General features: G+C 35.1%; 1 protein-coding gene across 1 annotated transcript in view; it reads left to right on the forward strand.

Moving 5' to 3' along the window:
* Window positions 1-18626, forward strand: part of KLHDC1 (kelch domain containing 1) — an 87881-nt gene that overhangs the window by 15757 nt on the left and 53498 nt on the right. The window contains exons 2-5 of the mRNA XM_045848442.1: window positions 1972-2042; window positions 2524-2641; window positions 3067-3185; window positions 14727-14805. Of these exons, the coding sequence (XP_045704398.1) occupies window positions 1972-2042; window positions 2524-2641; window positions 3067-3185; window positions 14727-14805 (387 nt within the window). The remainder of the gene's footprint in view (window positions 1-1971; window positions 2043-2523; window positions 2642-3066; window positions 3186-14726; window positions 14806-18626) is intronic.

Consider the following 18626-nt stretch of genomic DNA (forward strand, 5'->3'; position numbering starts at 1 on the left):
TGGGGAAGTACTGAAGGGACTTAAGCAGAGTAATGACAGAATCCATCTTTGTAGTATTTTTGTTATAAAGGTGTAGACACAAAGCTGGAGCCTGATGTGATTAAACTTTAGAATCATAAAATTAACTCTCCTTTTTCAAATTATTTGTTTACTTAGCCATTGAGCATTAAGAATGGCTTCCTCAGTGAGACATAGATGGAAGTTGCCTTGGAATTAATAAAACGGTTTTCTGTTGTGTGTTTATGTGAAAAGATGTAGAGTAGAGAGAAAGAGATGTTGGGAGGAGGTGTGGACAGGAGAGATACCTGGTAGTCAAGATATTATTTTTAAAATTTGACATAGCAATGAGAAATTAGCTAAATCTACTTAGAATGTTAATAATTTATGTGTGAGGAAGTATTAGTAATTCTTAAATTGCTATCTTTTACATTGGACTATTTTTGAGTTATTCTAAGAAATTATGATAGATTTATTTAAGGATTTGTTTCAACCCATAAATTCTTTATTTAATGTAAATAAGATTGTTAGTCTGTTCTTATTTCTTTTCTCAACATAACTGTCAGAATGCACTATTCTAATTATGTTATTGACTTCTTTAGAAGATTGACTTCTTTAGAACAGCTAATAACATTGACTGTTCTTAATTACTGTCTCAATCTGATCGCTATCAACTTCAACTGGTCTACTCTACTGTGGAGCATCATCCAGCGAGAAATCTTCAGCATGAAACTTCGAAAACTACTTTTGACACATTCAATCAGTCACAGTACCTTCACCATACACTGCACAAATCTTTTTTTGGCATTGCATTTGTGTTTTTACCTTTCTCTAAGTAATAAAGCATAATATAATGAAAATGTTGCTTATTTTCTTTCATCTTCAATATTAAATTGGCTGCACAAATATTCACCAATTTTGACGTTTTTTTAAAATGCCCACTGATGTGACAGCTGTCACAATACAGTCTAATATAATTGTTTCAATGAAGTTAAAGATAACTGTTACTAGAGCCATCTTACTGAAAAAAATGTAACACACTTTTTGGCCAACTCAATAATAAACACCTAACACTATATCTTGCACATAGTTGGCACTCAAAAATATCTTCAGTGAATCAATATATCTGATAGTTATATTTTTTAAATTTTATTTTTCAATTACAGTTCATAATCAATATCACTTTGTGTTAGTGTCAGGTGTGCAACCTAGTGGTTAGACAATCGTATACTTTGCAAAGTGTTCCCCCCGATAGTTTCCCTCTCTGTACTTCACATCCTCGTGACTCTTTTATAACTACTAATTTGTACTTCTCACCCCGTCACTTTTTTCACTCAGTCTCCCAACCCCACTCCTTCTGGCAACCATCAGTCAGTCCTTTGTATTTTCAATTTTGTTTGTTTATTTATTTTGTTCATTAGATTCCACATATAAGTGAAATCATGGTATTAGTCTGTCTCTGTCTGACTTATTTCACTTCGCATAATACCTTTAGATTTATCCATACTGTTGCAAATGGTAAGATTTCACTTTTTTTTGCTACAATGTTCTTAATTACACCTGGTAAAATTTCCTTCCTTAATTCTTTCCCTTCACACAAAACATATTGACTTTATTTGATATTCATTTTTCCTAGGCTTAATAGTCTTCAGTGTTCTACTCTGAGTATTATTATTTTGCTGTTTTCCCTTACTCAAAATCTCTTTTTAAGGTTTAATTGTCCTCAGTTTTTTTCTTGAGATTCATGTTCTTGCTTTTTTGTATTCTAAACCTTTGTTTGCCCATTTTCTCTTGGAAAATGTCTTTTTTCCTTTTCTCATTTGACCTAACTTAATTTATGTTGAAAACAACTTTTGAGCCTGTGTATGATTTTGTGTTTTGCAGTCTTTTAATTGCAGTTTTCCCATCCTGAAGAACTATTGAATTGTTACTATGCATTTGATAAATATAATTTTATGTATTCTATGTTTTTAGTCTATTGAAGACAATGAAGTATATTTGCCTAATGATGAAATTTGGACCTATGATATTGATAGTGGGTTGTGGTAAGTAATTTTAAATTGCAGAATGTTGAGTCTCAATATATGTTATAAATATTTTCATAGATTTGGGAATTTATAGCCCTGCTTAGAACATACTGCAATATCTATTTCTCCCTTTCATTTTCTTTCAGTGCTTTCATTTTCTTTCAATGTCTTATTCTCTCTGGCTCTTTGTTTCCCCTACTCCCTTCCTCTCTCCACTATTTGTCCTTTACCATTCCTCACAATTCTAAGGCTGTCTCTGAAGGCTTTGTTCTGTTAATGAATTCCCAATTCTGGTGACACATGTGAAGATTTTGTAATTTTCCAGTACATCGAAAAACCTGTATGGTGGATCTTAGAATTTTTGCAGTATTGGCTACCATTATATTTTAATTATAATTGTCAGTGACAATTTTCATTTAAAAAGGACTCATAGAGTTCAAAGGGAATTTTAATTTGCCTTTCTGGAAAGTTATGAAATTCCATGTTATTCTTGCTGCAGGACAATGCACCTCATGGAAGGAGAACTCCCTACCTCCATGTCAGGAAGTTGTGGTGCTTGCATTAATGGAAAGATGTACATTTTTGGAGGATATGATGACAAAGGATACAGCAATCGAGTAATGTTTTCTTTCAATTCAGGAGTGCAGCAAAATGTGTAATATTTAGTGTATCACTTCATCTCACAAGTTTACAAATATTTTGAAAAGAAGATATATGTAGAAAATCTTGTGTTTATGATTATAAGGTTTTAGAGTGAAAATGAAGTAGTGCTTTTTTTCCATGTCTTTCTGTTACAGAATTAACTACATACCTAATTGATATCTATAAGGCAAGAGAATGATGGGAAAAGATCTATTTCAGTATGTTTTATATATCATTTTTTGCTTCTAAACCAGTCTCACTTTCATTAGCTCCACAGTTAAAATTTTACTTGTTAAAAAGAAAAAAGCAGTATTATTAACTTTTGGATCACATAATCTTCAGATATAAATTTCATTTTCAAGTGCCCTGTCTGTTAATGGTGCTCTCTTTTTTTTTAAAGCTTTATTTTGTTAATTTGCGAACCAGAGATGGAACCTATATTTGGGAAAAAATCACCAAGTTTGAAGGAAAACCACCCACACCACGTGATAAACTTTCTTGCTGGGTATATAAAGACAGGTAAAGCATCAAAATCATCTCACTAACCACACTTAGATGAGGACTGTAATTTGAGGCCAAAATCAAGAAAACTTGAGAGTCTGATTTGTTTCAACATATAATTACATACTTTTTTTTTAAAATCCTCACCTGAGGAGGTGCTGTTTTATTGCTTTAGAGAGTGAAGGGGGATGTGGGGTGGGGAAGGGGGTGAGAGAGAGAGAGGGAGAAAGAAACATTGATTTGAGAGACAAACATCACCTCTGAAATATTGATTGGCTTAGGTGTCTCAGCCTACCAAACCCACAACCTAGGTATGTGCCCTGACCAGAATAAACCCTGCAGCCCCTCAGCATCTGGGAGGATGCTCCACCCAACTGAGCCACATGGGCCAGGGCCAAACTTGTTTTCATGCTAATGGTAACAGCAGTTTTAAACCCTGGAAAAGATAAGTAATAAAAATAAACACGTGGAAGCAACTATTAATTAAAAATAAATTAATTTTTTAAAAAACAAATAGTTAATTTATAGTTTAATAGCTTATTAATTTATTTATTAAAATTTTGAATACATTCACAGGATTCATACCATATTTTAAAATATTGCAGTGAAAGCTTTGGCTCCCACTCTTATCCCTGCTCCCCCATGCACAAATAGCTACTTCTCTTTATATCTGTTGTATTCTTATGGTACTGGTTTCCAAAATTGTGTGTCATTGGAATCATCTGAGGATCTTTTAAAAATTCTAAAGCCCTGGTGATACCCCAGAATAATTAAATCACAGTGTCTGGGAGTATGATTATTTTGAAGTTCCTCAGGTGATAGCAAGATGCAGACAAGTTTGGAAACCACTGAAGTCAGTGTTACTTTATGCAAATAGAAGCAAATATGTATGTGTGCATATGTATTCCTCTTTTTGTCCCTCCTCCTCACATGAATATCAGTGTACTCTCTGTACACTGTGTGCACCCTGCTACTTCTTTTAGTTAAAAGTGAAATGGAGGTCTTTCATCTTTCTGTATCCCTAGTTAGAAAGCTTGTTCTTCGTGCATTTTTTTTTTTTTGCACTTTCGTAGTGTTCTCCTCTGTGAATATATATACCATTGTTTGTTTAACCTTTACCCTGTAGGTTGTTTCAAGTCCTTTACTGTTACAAATTATGCCTTAATGGATATCTTTGTGTGTGTGTGTGTGTGTGTGTGTGTGTGTGTACACATGCCAGATAGATCTAGTGAGTGAAATTCCAGAATTAGATGTCTGGGTCAAAAGGTAATGCATTTGTAATTTTGTAGATGCTTAGTTTGTTATGGCTACTGTAGCAAAGAACCATAAACTGAGTGGCTTCAACAACAGATATATATTGTCTCACAGTTCTGGAGGCTGGAAGTCTGAGATCAAAGTGTCAGCAGGGTTGATTCTTTCTCTGGGTTTTGAGGAAGAATCTATTCCATGCCTGTCCCTTAATTTCTGGTGATTATTGGCAGCCTTTGGTGTTCCTGGGCATGTAGAATGCTCTCCTGTCTGCTTCACTTTTTCCCTGTGTGCACTTGTCTGTCTCATCTTAACTTGATTGCCTCTGTAAAGATCTTATTTTCAAATAAGGTCACATTCCGAGATATTGGGGAATAGTACTTTAACATACAAATTTTGGGAGGACACAATTCAACCCATAAGAATAAATTTTGCAAATTTTTCCTCCATAGAGGTTGTGTTGTTTTGTATTTCAACAATGGAATGCTTATTTCTCCACAGTCTTGCCAAGAGTTTGCGAACAAATTTAGATTTTTTGTTTGTTTTGCTAACTGAGAAGTGATGTTTCAGTGATATTTTGATTTTCATTGAAAACATATTTTTGTGAGCTTGAATGTATTTTCATATGCTTAAGGGACATTTTTATTTCTTTTTCTCTGGGCTGTTTGATCATGTCCTTCACCAATTATTTTCTATTGTTGGCATTTATAATCTCAGTTCCGAGGAGTTTCTGTAGTTATGTGTTAAAGAGATTAGTGTTTGTGTGATATGAATTTTTTTCCAGTTTGTCACCATCTTTTGACTTTATTTAAAAGTGTGCTCTGCATGCATTAAACACCTTTTCAAAACTGTGATTTAGATAAACTTATCAATAATTTATTTTGTGGCTTCTTGCTTTTGAGCCTTGATTGCAAAGGCTTTTTCCACTCTAAGATTATAATCTAATTCTCCCACATTTTCTTCTAGTGCATTTTAAATTTAATTTTTACATTTAAATCATTAATTCATTTTGGGACTTATCCTGTGAATGGTGTGAGATATGGATTCAGGTTTATCTTTTTTGAATGACTCTTATCTCTAACTCAATTATTTCAGATTCTACTTTTATTATGTATTTACTAATTTTTTTGATATTTGGATCTACTTTTAGGTTTTATTCTATTTTGTTTATTTTCTCTCTGTTAATGCACAAATACTTCATTAGTTTAGAGATTGAAGCATTACAGAACATTTTTATTGAACTAGTACACTTAAATAATTATCACAAAGTGAGCACACTTATATAATTACTACCCAAATAAACAGAATATTATCAACACTCTAGAAACCCTCCTATGTCCACTACTGACCACTATGCTCAGAATACTTTCCAGAGGAAACCATTATCCTAATGTCTAACATCCTGTATTATTTATTCTTTTTTTATTTTTTGTGTCATATATGGAATCCTACAGAATGTATTCTTTTACCCATATTATATTTTTGAGATTCATCCATGATGTTTTGTCTACTTGTAGTTTTATTTCTTTCCTATATGTTATTCTATTAAGTACAATACTACATAGTATATTTATTCATTCTACTATTGTCAGATATTTAGGTCATTTTTACTTTTTAACTCTTGGGAGTAATATCAATATTCTTCTATGTGTTTTGGTACATAAAGATATACATTTCTATTGGGTATATCTCTCTTCATTCTCTTAATGGTTGAATCTGATTTTAATATAGTATTATTTACCAATCTTTTCTTTATGATTAGTGCTTTTGTGCCCTAGCAACTTTTCATTTGCCAAGGTCCTGAGATGTTCTTATGTTATCTTTTAAAATATTCATTATTTTATTTTACCCATTCCTATCCACAGTCCACCTGGAATTGTTTTTTGTGATATGAGGTAAAGGTCAGGCTTTTTAGAAATCCTTACCTGAGGGTATGTTTATTGATTTTAGAGAGTAGAAGGAGGATAGAGAGAGAGAGATTGATGTGAGAAATATTGATCAGTAGCCTCCTGTATGTGTACCCTGACTGGGATTGAACCCACAACCTAGGTATTTGCCCTGATTGGCAGTTGAACCTGCAACCTTTCAGTGTAGGGCTGACACTCCAACCAACTGAGCCACCTGGCCAGGGGAAGGGTCAGGTTTTATTTTTCCATCTGGATAACCAACTGAATAACCATTTGATCCAGCAGCATTGATTGCCATGATCATACTTTCTCCTTTGCTCTGCAGTACCACTTTCGCTACAAATTAAGTGTCCATATGTAGAAAGGTGTATTTACTGACTGGATATCAAACCCACAACCTTGGCATATCAGGACAAGGCCCTAACCAACTGAGCTACCAGGCCAGGGCTAATTCGTATTTTTTATACATTTGTATTTCAGATATAAATCTTGCCTGGTTGTAACAAGTATTTCAACATACTGTTGATTTCTGCTAGCAGACGTATAGAATTTTTTAGGAAGAGTGATGGATAACTTTGTCAATTTGTTTCTGGATGTTAATTTTTTGTCATAACAGTTTGGAAAAAGCATTATAGGAACTGAAGCTTAAAATAAAACTGAACTCTGAGCTGTGGGTAGGCTTGCATGAAGGAAGTATCTTTGTGAACAATTAGGAGAAATGAAGTATGTTTCTGTAAGCCACTACGCCAGGGGTTTCTACTTTTGTTTTTCCAGGACTTAATTGACCCCAAATCTACAAAGTATTTTTGGTTCCTTAAAGTTTTTCTAGTTTGTGTATATAAGAAACTGGTGACGGTGGTTGTGTAGGCAGGAGAATTGAGTGAGAGTAGGAGGGAGATTTACTTTTTACTGTACCTTTTTTAAAAAGTTGTGGTAAATATATATATAATATAAAATTTGCAATTTTAATCATATTTAAGTGTACAATGCAGTGGCATTAATTACATTCACAGTCCTGTTCAACCATCATCATTATCTGGTTCTAAAACTTTCTATCACTCTAAATGAGAAACTTTTTTCTATCTTTTTTTTAAAAGATTTTATTTATTTATTTTTAGAGAGGGAAGGGAGGGAGATAGAGAGAGAGAGAGAGAAATATCAATGTGTGGTTGCTGGGGGTTATGGCCCGAAACCCAGGCACGTACCCTGGCTAGGAATCGAACCTGCGACACTTTGGTTTGCAGCCCGCTCTCAATCCACTGAGCTACTCCAGCCAGGTAAATGAGAAACTTTATGGTAGTTGTTATCCCTAGGTATCTGTGGAGGGCAAAATCTGCCAGTGCTCAAGTCCCTTATAAAAAAATGGTGTATTTGTATGTAACTTATGCATATCCTTTATATACTTTAAATCATTTGTACAGTACTTAAAATATCTAATACAGTGTATATGCTATGTAAATAATTGTTATACTGTATTGGATAGGAATAATGATAAGAAAAAAAGTTTGCACTGTCTGGTACAGATGCAACCATTATAGGCCTAACTACACAGCACACATCAGTGGTTTTAATATTTTCAAATATTTTTGATCCACAGTTGGTTGAATTCACAGATGCAGAACTGCCAAATATGGAGGGCCAACTGCACCCATTAAGCAATACCCCTCCATTTCCCCTTCTCCCCAACCCCTGGTAACTTTTACTTTCTATGTCCATGAAGTTGCCTATTATAGATATTTCATATAGGTGGAATGATCCAATATTTGTTCTTTGGTATCTGGCTTAATTTCACTTAACAAAATGTTTTCAAAGTTTACTATGCTGTAGTATGTATCAGAACTTCATTCCTGTTATAAATTGGAATAACATTCCATTACAGACTGCATTTTGTTTATTCTACTGTTCATCAACACTTGGGTTGTTTCCATGTTTTAGCTATTGTGAATAATGATGGTATGAACATTGGCTTGCAAGTATTGTTGGAGTCCCTGTTGTGAATTGTTTTCAGTATATCTAAGAGTAGAATTGCTAGGTCATATGAAAATTCTATGCTTAACTTTTTGAGGAAACACCAAACTGTTTTCCATAGTTACTATGCTATTTTATATTCCCTCTGGCAATGAACAAGTGTTCCAATTTCTTCATAACCTCACCCATACTTGCAGTTTTCTGTTTTTACTTTTGCTATTTGTCCAATTTTATAATAGGTATTCTAGTGGGTGTGAAGTAATATTCATTGTGGTTTTGATTTATATTTCCTCAGTGACTGATGATGTCAACTACCATATTCATGTGCTTATTGCCATTTGTATATCTTTAAAGAAATGTCAATTCAAGTCCTTTGCTCATTAAAAAAATGAGTTGTTTTTTTTGTTGGTGATTTATAATTCTTTATATATTTTGGGTATTAATCTCTTATCAGAGATGTATAGTGTTTTTGTTGTACTATCAGTGTCTGGCTGGCCTCATCAAATAATTTTAGTGAGTGTTCACTCCTTTTCAGTTTTTGGGAGAGTTTGAGAAGTATTGGTATTAATTCTCCTTCTTCAAATATTTAGTAGAATTTACAAGTGAAGCCATCTGGTGCTGGTATTTTCTTTGTTGGGAGGTATTTTGAATACTGATTCAATATCCTTATTTGTTATATTTTTTTATTCAGATTTTCAATTTTTTCTTGAACCATTTTTGTACTACTCTCTCCAGGAATATTTCTATTTCATCTAGTTTATTCAATTTGTGGCCATGAAGTTTCCCATAGTATTCTCTTGCAATCCTTTTTATTCCTGTGATGTTGATAGTAATGTCTTCTCTGTCATTTCATTCCTTTTTCCTTAGCTTAGCTAAAGGTTTGTCAATTTTTATCTTTTCAAAGAACTAACTTTTGTTTTTGTTTCTTTCTATTGTTTCTATTACCTTTAATTTTTATTTTCTTCCTTCTCTTATCTATGGATCTACTTCTTTCTGGCTTTCTTGCTTGCTTTCTTTCTATTTCCTTAATATGTACAATTATATTATTAATTTGAAATCTTTCTTTTTAAAAAATTCATAGGCATTTACACCTATAAAATTCCTTCTGAGCACTGCATTCACTATATCCCATAAGTTTTGTTTTATTATATTTTCTTTTTTAATTCTTGTTTATTCTATTACAGTTGTATCAGTTTTCCCCCCTTGCCCTCCTCTGCCCAGCCCACCCTCTGTTACCATAGTCCATCCCCATACTCTTGTCCATGTTGATGGGTCATTCATACATGTTCTTTGACTAACCCCTTCCCCTTCTTTCTACCATTCCCCTCAACCCCTTTCTCTGGCAGCTGTCAGTCTGTTCCCTGTTTTTCCATGTCTCTCATTCTGTTTTGCTCATTAGTTCATTAGATTCCTCTTATAGGTGGTATTGTTTGGTATTTGCCTTTCACTGCCTGGCTTATTTCACTTAGCATAATAGTCTCCAGTTCCATCCATGCTGTTGCAAAGGGTAGTAGTTCCTTCTTCTTTCTTCTGGATGCATAGTATTCCATTGTAGAGATAAACAGCAGATTTTTAATCCATTCATCTACTGAGGAGCTCTTAAGTTGTTTCCAACACTTGGCTATTGTAAATAGTGCTGCTGTAAACATCGGGGTGCACAAGTTCCTTTGAATTGGTGTTTTGGGATTCTTTGAGTATATTTCCAGCAGGAATCACTGAGTCATAAGGCAGTTCCATTTTTAATTTTTTGAGGAAATTCCATACTGTTTTCCACAGTGGCTGCACCAGTCTGTGTTCCCACCAACAGTACAGTAAGCTTCCCTTTTCTCCACATCTTCCCCAGCTCTTGTTTGTTATTTGTTAATGATGGCCATTCTGACAGGTATGAGTTGATACCTCATTGTTTTAATTTGCATTTCTCTGATGGCTAGTGATGTTGAACATTTTTTTCATGTGTCTATAGGCCATCTGTATGTCCTTCTTGGAGAAGCGTGTGTTCAGGTCCTTTGCCCATTTTTTGATTGGATTGTTTGACTTCCTGGTGTTGAGTTGTGTGAGTTCTTTATATATTTTGGAGATCAAACCCCTATTTGAGGTATCGTTGGCTAATGTGTTCTTCCATACAGTCGGTTCTCTTTTCATTTTGATAGTTTCTTTAGCTGTGCGGAAGCTTTTTAGTTTGATGTAGTCCCATTAGTTTATTTTTTCCTTTATTTCCCATGCTCTAGGAGATATATTGTCAAAAATATTGCTATGTGAGATATCTGAAATTTTGCTGCCTATGTTTTCCTCTAGGACTTTTACATATCACGACTTACATTGAAGTCTTTTATCCATTTTGAGTTTATTCTGGTGTATGGTGTAAGTTGGTGGTTGGTTGAGTTTCATTTTTTTGCATGTACCAGTGCAGTTCTCCCAACACCATTTATTAAAGAGGCTATTTTTTTCTCCATTGTATATTTGTGCCCCCTTTATTAAATATTAATTGACCATAGAGACATGAGTTTATTTCTGGGCTCTCTATTCTGTTCCATGATCTATATGTCTGTTTTTATGCCAGTACTAGGCTGTTTGATATCAGGTATTGTAATCCCTCCAACTTTATTCTTTCTCAAGATTTCTGTGGCTATTCAGGATATATTTTGCTTCTATATAAACTTTTAACATATTTGTTCTAGATCTGAGAAATATGCCATTGGTATTTTAATAGGAATTGCGTTGAATCTATAGATTGCTTTGGGTGGTATGGACATTTTAATGATGTTAATTTTTCCATCCATGAACATGGTGTGTGCTTCCATTTATTTGTATTTCCCTCAGCTTCTTTCTTCAGTGTTCTATAGTTTCCCAAGTACAGGTCTTTTTACCTCCTTCGTTAAGTTTATTCCTAGGTACTTTATTTTTCTTGTTTCTATAGTAAATGGGATTTTTCAGGTAGTTCGTTGTTGGTGTACAAAGATGCCATCAATTTCTGAATATTGACTTTGTATCCCACTACTTGGCCAAATTCATTTACTAGGTTGAGTAGTTTTTTTGGTGAATCCTGTAGGGTTTTCTGTGTACAATATCATATCATCTGTCAGCAAATAATGACAGTTTTACTTCCTCTTTTCCAATTTGGATGCCTTTTATTTCTTCTTCTTGTTTGATCGCTGTGGCTAGGACTTCCAGTACTACATTGAATAAGAGCAGTGAGAGCAGGCAGCCTTGTGTTGTTCCTGATCTTAAGGGAAACGCTTTTAGTTTTTGCCCATTGAGTATGGTGTTGGCAGTAGGTTTTTCATGTATGGCCTTTATTACATTGAAGTATGCTCCCTCTAGTCCCACTTCACTAAGTGTTTTTGTCATAAATGGGTGCTGGATTATGTCAGATGCTTTTTCTGCATCTATTGATATGATCATGTGATTTTTGTCTTTCATTTTGTTCATGTGATGTATCACATTTATTGGTACACCAATATAGTACCATCCTTGCATCCCTGGGATAAATCCCACTTGATCATAGTATATGGTCTTTTTAAAGTATTGTTGGATCTGGTTTGCTAGTATTTTGTTGAGGATGTACGTCCATCAGAGATATTGGCCTGTAGTTTCCTTTCTTCATTGTGTCTTTACTTGGTTTTGGGATTAGGATAGTACTGGCCTTGTAAAAAGAGTTTGGGAATCTTCCCTCTTGTTGAATTTTTTGGAATAGTCTCTGAAGGATTGGTGTTAGTTCCTCTTTGAATGTTTGGTAAAATTCCCCTGTGGTCCAGGACTTTTTTGTGTCAGTAGTTTTTTTTATTACTGCTTCAATTTGCTAGATGTTAGTGATCTATTCTGGTTTTCTGTTTCTCCCTGATTCAGTTTTGGAAGATTGTGTGTTTCTAGAAACATCCATTTCACCCAGGTTGTCCAATTTCTTGATATATAGTTGTTTATAGTAATTTCTTATAGTCCTTTGTATTGCTGTAGTATCAGTTGTTACTGCTCTTTCATTTCTGATTTTATTTGGGTCCTTACTCTCTTTTTTAAAAAATATATTGTATTGATTGTGCTACTATGGTTGTCACATTTTTTTCTATCCTTCCTTCATCTCTGCCCTGTACCGCCCCTCCCACCGTCATTCCCCCCCTTTAGTTCATGTCCATGGGTCATACATATACGTACTGTGGCTTCTTCATTTCCCATACTATTAACATCCCCTGTCTATTTTGTACCTACCATTTATGCTTCTTGTTACCTGTACCTTTTCCTCCATTCTCACCCTTCCCCCTCCCTGCTGATAATCTTCCATGTGATCTCCATTTCTGTCGATGTCTTCCTGCTCTAGTTATTTGATTAGTTTGTTTTTGTTTTTTTAGCTTCAGTTGTTGATAGTTGTGAGTTTGTTGTCATTTTACTGTTTGTATTTTTATCTTCTTTTTCTTAGATAAGTCCGTTTAACATTCCCTATAATAAGGGCTTGGTGATGGTGAACTCCTTTGATTTGACCTTATCTGGGCAGCACTTTATCTGCTCTTCCATTCTAAATGACAGCTTTGCTGGATAGAGTAATCTTGGATGTAGGTCCTTGCCTTTCATAACTTGGAATACTTCTTTCCAGCTCCATCTTGCCTGAAAGGTTTCTTTTGAGAAATCAGCTGATAATCTAATGGGAACTCCTTTGTAGATAACCCTCTGTTTTTCTCTTGCTGCTTTTAAGATTCTCTCCTTATCTTTAATCTTGGGTAATGTAATTATGATGTGTGTTGGTGTGTGCTTCCTTGAGTCCAATTTCTTTGGGACTCTCTGAGCATCCTGGACTCCCTGAAAGTCAATTTCCTTTGTCAGATTGGAGAAGTTCTTCTTCATTATTTTTTCAAATAAGTTTTTAATTTCTTGGTCTTCCTCTTCTCCTTCTGGCACCCCTACAATTCGGATGCTGGAACATTTAAAGATGTCCTGGAGGTTCTCAAGCTTCTCTTCTAATTTTTTTTGAATTCTTGTTTCTTCATTCTGTTCTGGTTGAATGTTTCTTTCTTTCTTTTGTTCTAAACCCTTGATTTGAGTCCTGGTTTCCTTCCTGTCACTGTTGGTTTCCTGTAGATTTTTTTTTATTTCACATAATGCAACTTTTATTGTTGCCTGGGTCTTTTTTATGCTGTTGAAGTACCCAGAGAGTTCCTGGAGCATCCTGATGACCAGTGTTTTGAACTGTGCATCTGATAGGTTGGCTGTCTCTTCGTCACTTGGTTGTATCTTTTCTGGAGCTTTGATCTGTTTTTTCATATGGGTCATTTTTTGAGTCTCAGTGTGTCTGTTACATAGTAAGTGGCAGAACCTTAGGTGTTTATCAAGGCGGGGCCACCCACGTTGTGGTGCTGTATGTAGGGGAGGGGTCTGAGAGGGAACAGTGCTGCTTGTTCCGCTTTCTGCTGGTTTTCAGTCACTTTGCCTGATACCCACAATCAAGTTGGGCCCTTCTGGTGCTGATTCCTGGGTGAGTGGGTATGTTCTAGGACCCTGTGGGTCTCTCCAACAAACTTTCCTGTGATGCTGTGTTTCTGCCACTGACCCCTCAACCCCCACAGATGTTCTCAGTCAAAGGTTTTGAGGCTTTATTTCCACACCCTGGAACCCTGGGTTCCTCCGTCTGTCTTGATCCCTAGTTGTTCCTCCCGGTTTATCTGCACTCGAATGTGGGACTGTGAGGTCCGTCAGCTGCCACCTTGCTGCGAGTCCTCTCCACCCGGCTGTGCATCTCTGCCCCTCCTACTGGCCTGGATGTATGTTTCTTCTTTAACTCCTTGGTTGTCAGACTTCTATATAGTTCAATTTTCTGTCAGTTCTGGTTGTTTTTTGTTTTAAAATTTGTTGTTTTTCTTTTGATTGTGGGAAGAGGCATGGTATGTCTACCTATGCCTCCATCTTGGCTGGAAGTCCTGATACAATTAACAAAGTAGATAAACACAAGATATATGCAGCTGCTGCTGGCATAAATCAGCAAGCCATTTTATAGCAACCTAATTTTTAATAATTAGAGTATATTCTAAAATAATGATAGAAAGTTTACTACATATGTAAACCATTAACATTGCCATTTACTGTCATGGTTAAGTATTATGTACTATACTTATCACATATCATATACTATAATTATATTTGCTATACTTTTGTACAACTGGCAGCATATACTTTTGTTTACCAGCATTACCATAAACATGTGAGCAGTGCATTGCACAACATTATGATGGCTGTGACATCACTAGGTAATAGAAAATTTTTTAGCTCCACTATAATCTTATGGGACCACTGTCATATATGTGGTTCATCATTGACTGAAATGTCTTTATATAGCACATGACTGTAACTAGCTTGTTTAGGTTATTAGGGTGAGAGAAATGATGTCATTCAACTTTCTATGAACAAAGTGGAAGTAGAATTTCTAAAGGGTGTTCTTATCTTTGTTTTTCAGATTAATATATTTTGGTGGCTATGGGTGTAGGAGACACAATGAACTCCAAGACTGTTTTGATGTTCATGATGCATCTTGGGTAAGAGTAATCACTGCTAACATTTTCCTCTAATTTATTATTGCCTTAAAGTTTTTAGAAATAATGAGCCCATTCTTTCTCATTTTTATTTGCTATAATTGACTATGAAAAAATTTATTTTCTCTCTTTTGATTTTGGATTAAATTGGAGGAGGTTCTCTCACCTTCATGGAAACCAGAAGTTTCTTTTCTTATATATTTAATCGCTTATACCTACTTCTGTATAAGTGGAGGCTTTATCACAACTTAGAAAAACTCGGTTCACAGGTAACCAGAATGGCTTTTGCTGACATACACCTGCTTTTAGATATGTGTACTAGAACCACGCAGCTCTGATGGGCTTACACAGGAGTAAGTTGGTGGTGATATTACCTTTCCTAATTATTCTTATTGGTTATAGAATAAACTATTGTTAATGAAAGAAGTCATAACTTATAAAAATGAAATCTTTTAAAGATAACTTTAAAAATCATTGATTCACCACCAAAATGCACAGTAACTCTTTAGTTTTACCTTTTCCTAGCATACACTATTATTGTACATTACTAATGTATATGCACATTTTGTATATATCTCTTTGTATATGGGTGTTTTTTAATTCTCCCTATAGTTACATGGCTTTTTAGCTTTTAATATAAAATATCTGTAAAGCTTGGCTACTTACATTATTACTGATAATTTTAGAAATATAACTTCCCATTGTTTATATATATTTTTACTCATCAGTGAAATCTTTTTTTTCTCTTCTAATACAGTCAGGCTAATGCTCATGTCCTGAAATTTTTGGTGTACAGTGGATTTTTTTCCACTGGTAAATTTTTAAAAATTATTTATTGTTGTTCAGTTACAGTTGTCCCACCTTTTTCTCCACTGCTCATATCTACTCTGCCCTGACACTCTTGCAGTTAATCCCCCCGTTGGCCATGCCCATGAGTCCCCTATTCATGTTCCTTTACTTACCCCTTCCCCTTCTTTGCTCTGTTACTCCCTCTTTTCTCCCCTCTGGTCACTGTCAGTTTGTTCTACATTTCCATGTCTCTGGTTCTATTCTGCTCATTTGTTTGTTTTGTTGATTAGGTTCTCCTTATAGGAGATATCATACAGTATTTGTCTTTCACTGCCTGGCTTATTTCATTAGCGTAATGCTCTCCAGTTCCATCCATGCTGTTGAGAAGGGTAGGAGCTCCTTCTTTCTTTCTACTGCATAGTATTCCATTGTGCAAATGTACCACAGGTTTTTGATACACTCACTTACTGATGGGCACTTAGGCTGTTCTAGCACTTGGCTATTGTAAATAACACTGCTATGAACATTGGAGTGCATAGGTTTTTTTGAATTGGTATTTCAGAATTCTTAGGGTATAGTCCCAGCAGTAGGATCACTGGATCAAAAGACAGTTCCATCTTCAGTTTTTTCAGGAAATTCCATACTGTTTTCCACAGTGGCTGCACCAATATGCATTCCCACCAACAGTGCGCTAGGGTTCTCTTTTCTCCACAGCCTTGCCAGTACTTGTTGTTTGCTGGTTTATTAATGATGGCCATTCTGACCAGTTTGAAATGGTATTTCATTGTGGTTTTAATTTGCATCTCTCCAGTGGCTAGTGATGTTGAGCACTTTTTCATGTGTCTGTGGGTCCCCTATGTGTCCTCCTTGGAGAAGTATCTGTTCAGGTCCTTTGCCCATTTTTTAATTGGATTGTTTGTCTTCCTGGTGTGGAATTGTATGAGTTCTTTATATATTTTGGAGATCAAACCTTTGTCTGAGGTATCATTGGCAAATATGTTTTCCCATATGGTTGGTTCCCTTTCCATTTTGTTGATGTTTTCTTTAGCTGTGCAGAAGTTTTTTATTTTGATATAGTTCCATTTGTTTATTCTTCCCTTTATATCCTTTGCCCTAAGGGGGATGTATTGGTGAAAATATTGCTGCATGGGATATCAGAAATTTTCCTGCCTATGTTTTTCCTCCAGGACACTTTTTGGTGTCACAATTTATATTTAAGTCTTTTATCCATCTTGAGTGTATTTTGGGGTGTGGTGTAAGTTGGTGGTCAAGTTTCTTTTTTGTTTGTATGTATTTGCCCGGATCTCCCAACACCATTTATTGAAGAAGTTATATTTATCACACTTTATGTTCCCGCTCCCTTTGTCAAATATTAACTCACTGTATTGACACGGGTTTATTTCTGGGCTCTCTGTTCTGTTTCATTGATCTATATGTCTGTTCTTATGCCAGTACCAAACTTTTGATTACAGTGGCTTTGTATTAGAAAGGAAACTGTATTTCCTTTGTAATATAGTTTGATATCATTTGATCCCTCTTACTTTGTTCTTTCTAAAAAATGCTGAGGTTATTTGGTTCCATATAAATTTTTGAAATATTTGTTCTACATCTGTGAAATATATCATTGGTATTTTGACAGGGATTGCGTTGAATCTATAGATTGCTTTGGGTAGTATGGATGTTTTAATGATGTTAATTCTTCCATCCATGAACAGTGTATGTGCTTCCATTTATTTGTATCTTCCTTAATTTCCTTCTTCAGTGTTGTATAGTTATTTGAGTACATGTCTTTTACCTCCTTAGTTAAGTTTATTCCTAACAATTTTGTTTTTCTTGTCTTAGTAAATGGAATTTTTCTCCTAATTGCTGTTTCAGACATTTCATTGTTAGTGTACAAAAATGCCTTTGATTTCTGAATGTTGACTTTGTATCCTGTGGTTTTACCAAATTCATTTATTAGGTTGAATAGTTTTTTTTTTTGTTGAGTCTGTAGGGTTTTCTGTGTACAGTATCATACCATCTGCAAACAGTGACAGCTTTACTTCTTTCCAATTTGGATACCTTTTCTTTTCTTTTCTTCTCTGATCTCTGTGGCTAGAACTTCCAATACTATGTTGGATAGAAGTGGTGAATGTGATCATCTTTGTCTTGTGCCTGATCTTAGGGGGAAAGATTTTAGTTTTTTTTTTAAGATTTTATTTATTCATTTACATTTAGAGAGAGGGGAAAGGAGGGAGAAAGTGAGGAAGAGACACATCAATATGTGGTTGCCTCTTGCATGGCTTCCACTGGGAAACTGGTCTGGAGATGAGACATGTGCCCTGACTAGGAGTCAAACTAGCAACCCTTTGGTTTGCAGGCCGTACTCAGTCCACTGAGCTACACTAGCCAGGGCAAGATTTTAGTTTTTGCCCATTGAGTATGATGTTGTCTGTAGGTTTCTTGTATATGGCCTTTATTGTATTGATGTATGCTCCCTGTACTCCCACTTTGCTGATCATTTTTATCATAAATGGGTGCTATTCTTTATCAAATGCTTTCTCAGCATCTATTGATATGATCAAATGGTTTTTGTCTTTCATACTGTTTATGTGCTGTATTACATTTATTGATTTGCGTATATTGTACCATCCTTGCATCCTTGGTATGAATGCCACTTGGTCATGGTGTGTGATATTTTAATGTATTGCTGGATCTGGATTGTCAATATTTTGTAGAGGATTGTAGCATCTATGTCCATCAGCAATATTGGCCTGAAGTTTTCTTTCTTTATTGTGTCTTTATCTCATTTTGGAATTAGGATAATACTGGTTTCATAAAAAATTGGGAGACTTCCCTCTTCTTGGATTTTTTGGAATAGTTTGAGAAGTATTGGGGTTAGCTCTTCTCTAAATGTTTTGTAAAATTCTCCTGTGAATCCGTCCAGCCCAGGGCTTCGTGTACCGGTAGTTTTTTGATTACTGCTTCAATTTCACTAGCTGATATCAGTTTATTCAGGTTTTCTGCTTCTTCTTGACTCATTAATGGAGGATTAT

This window comes from Phyllostomus hastatus, unplaced genomic scaffold (genome assembly GCF_019186645.2).
Source record: "Phyllostomus hastatus isolate PE091 unplaced genomic scaffold, TTU_PhHast_1.1 phas_contig_62, whole genome shotgun sequence".
NCBI classification, from domain to species: Eukaryota; Metazoa; Chordata; class Mammalia; order Chiroptera; family Phyllostomidae; genus Phyllostomus; species Phyllostomus hastatus.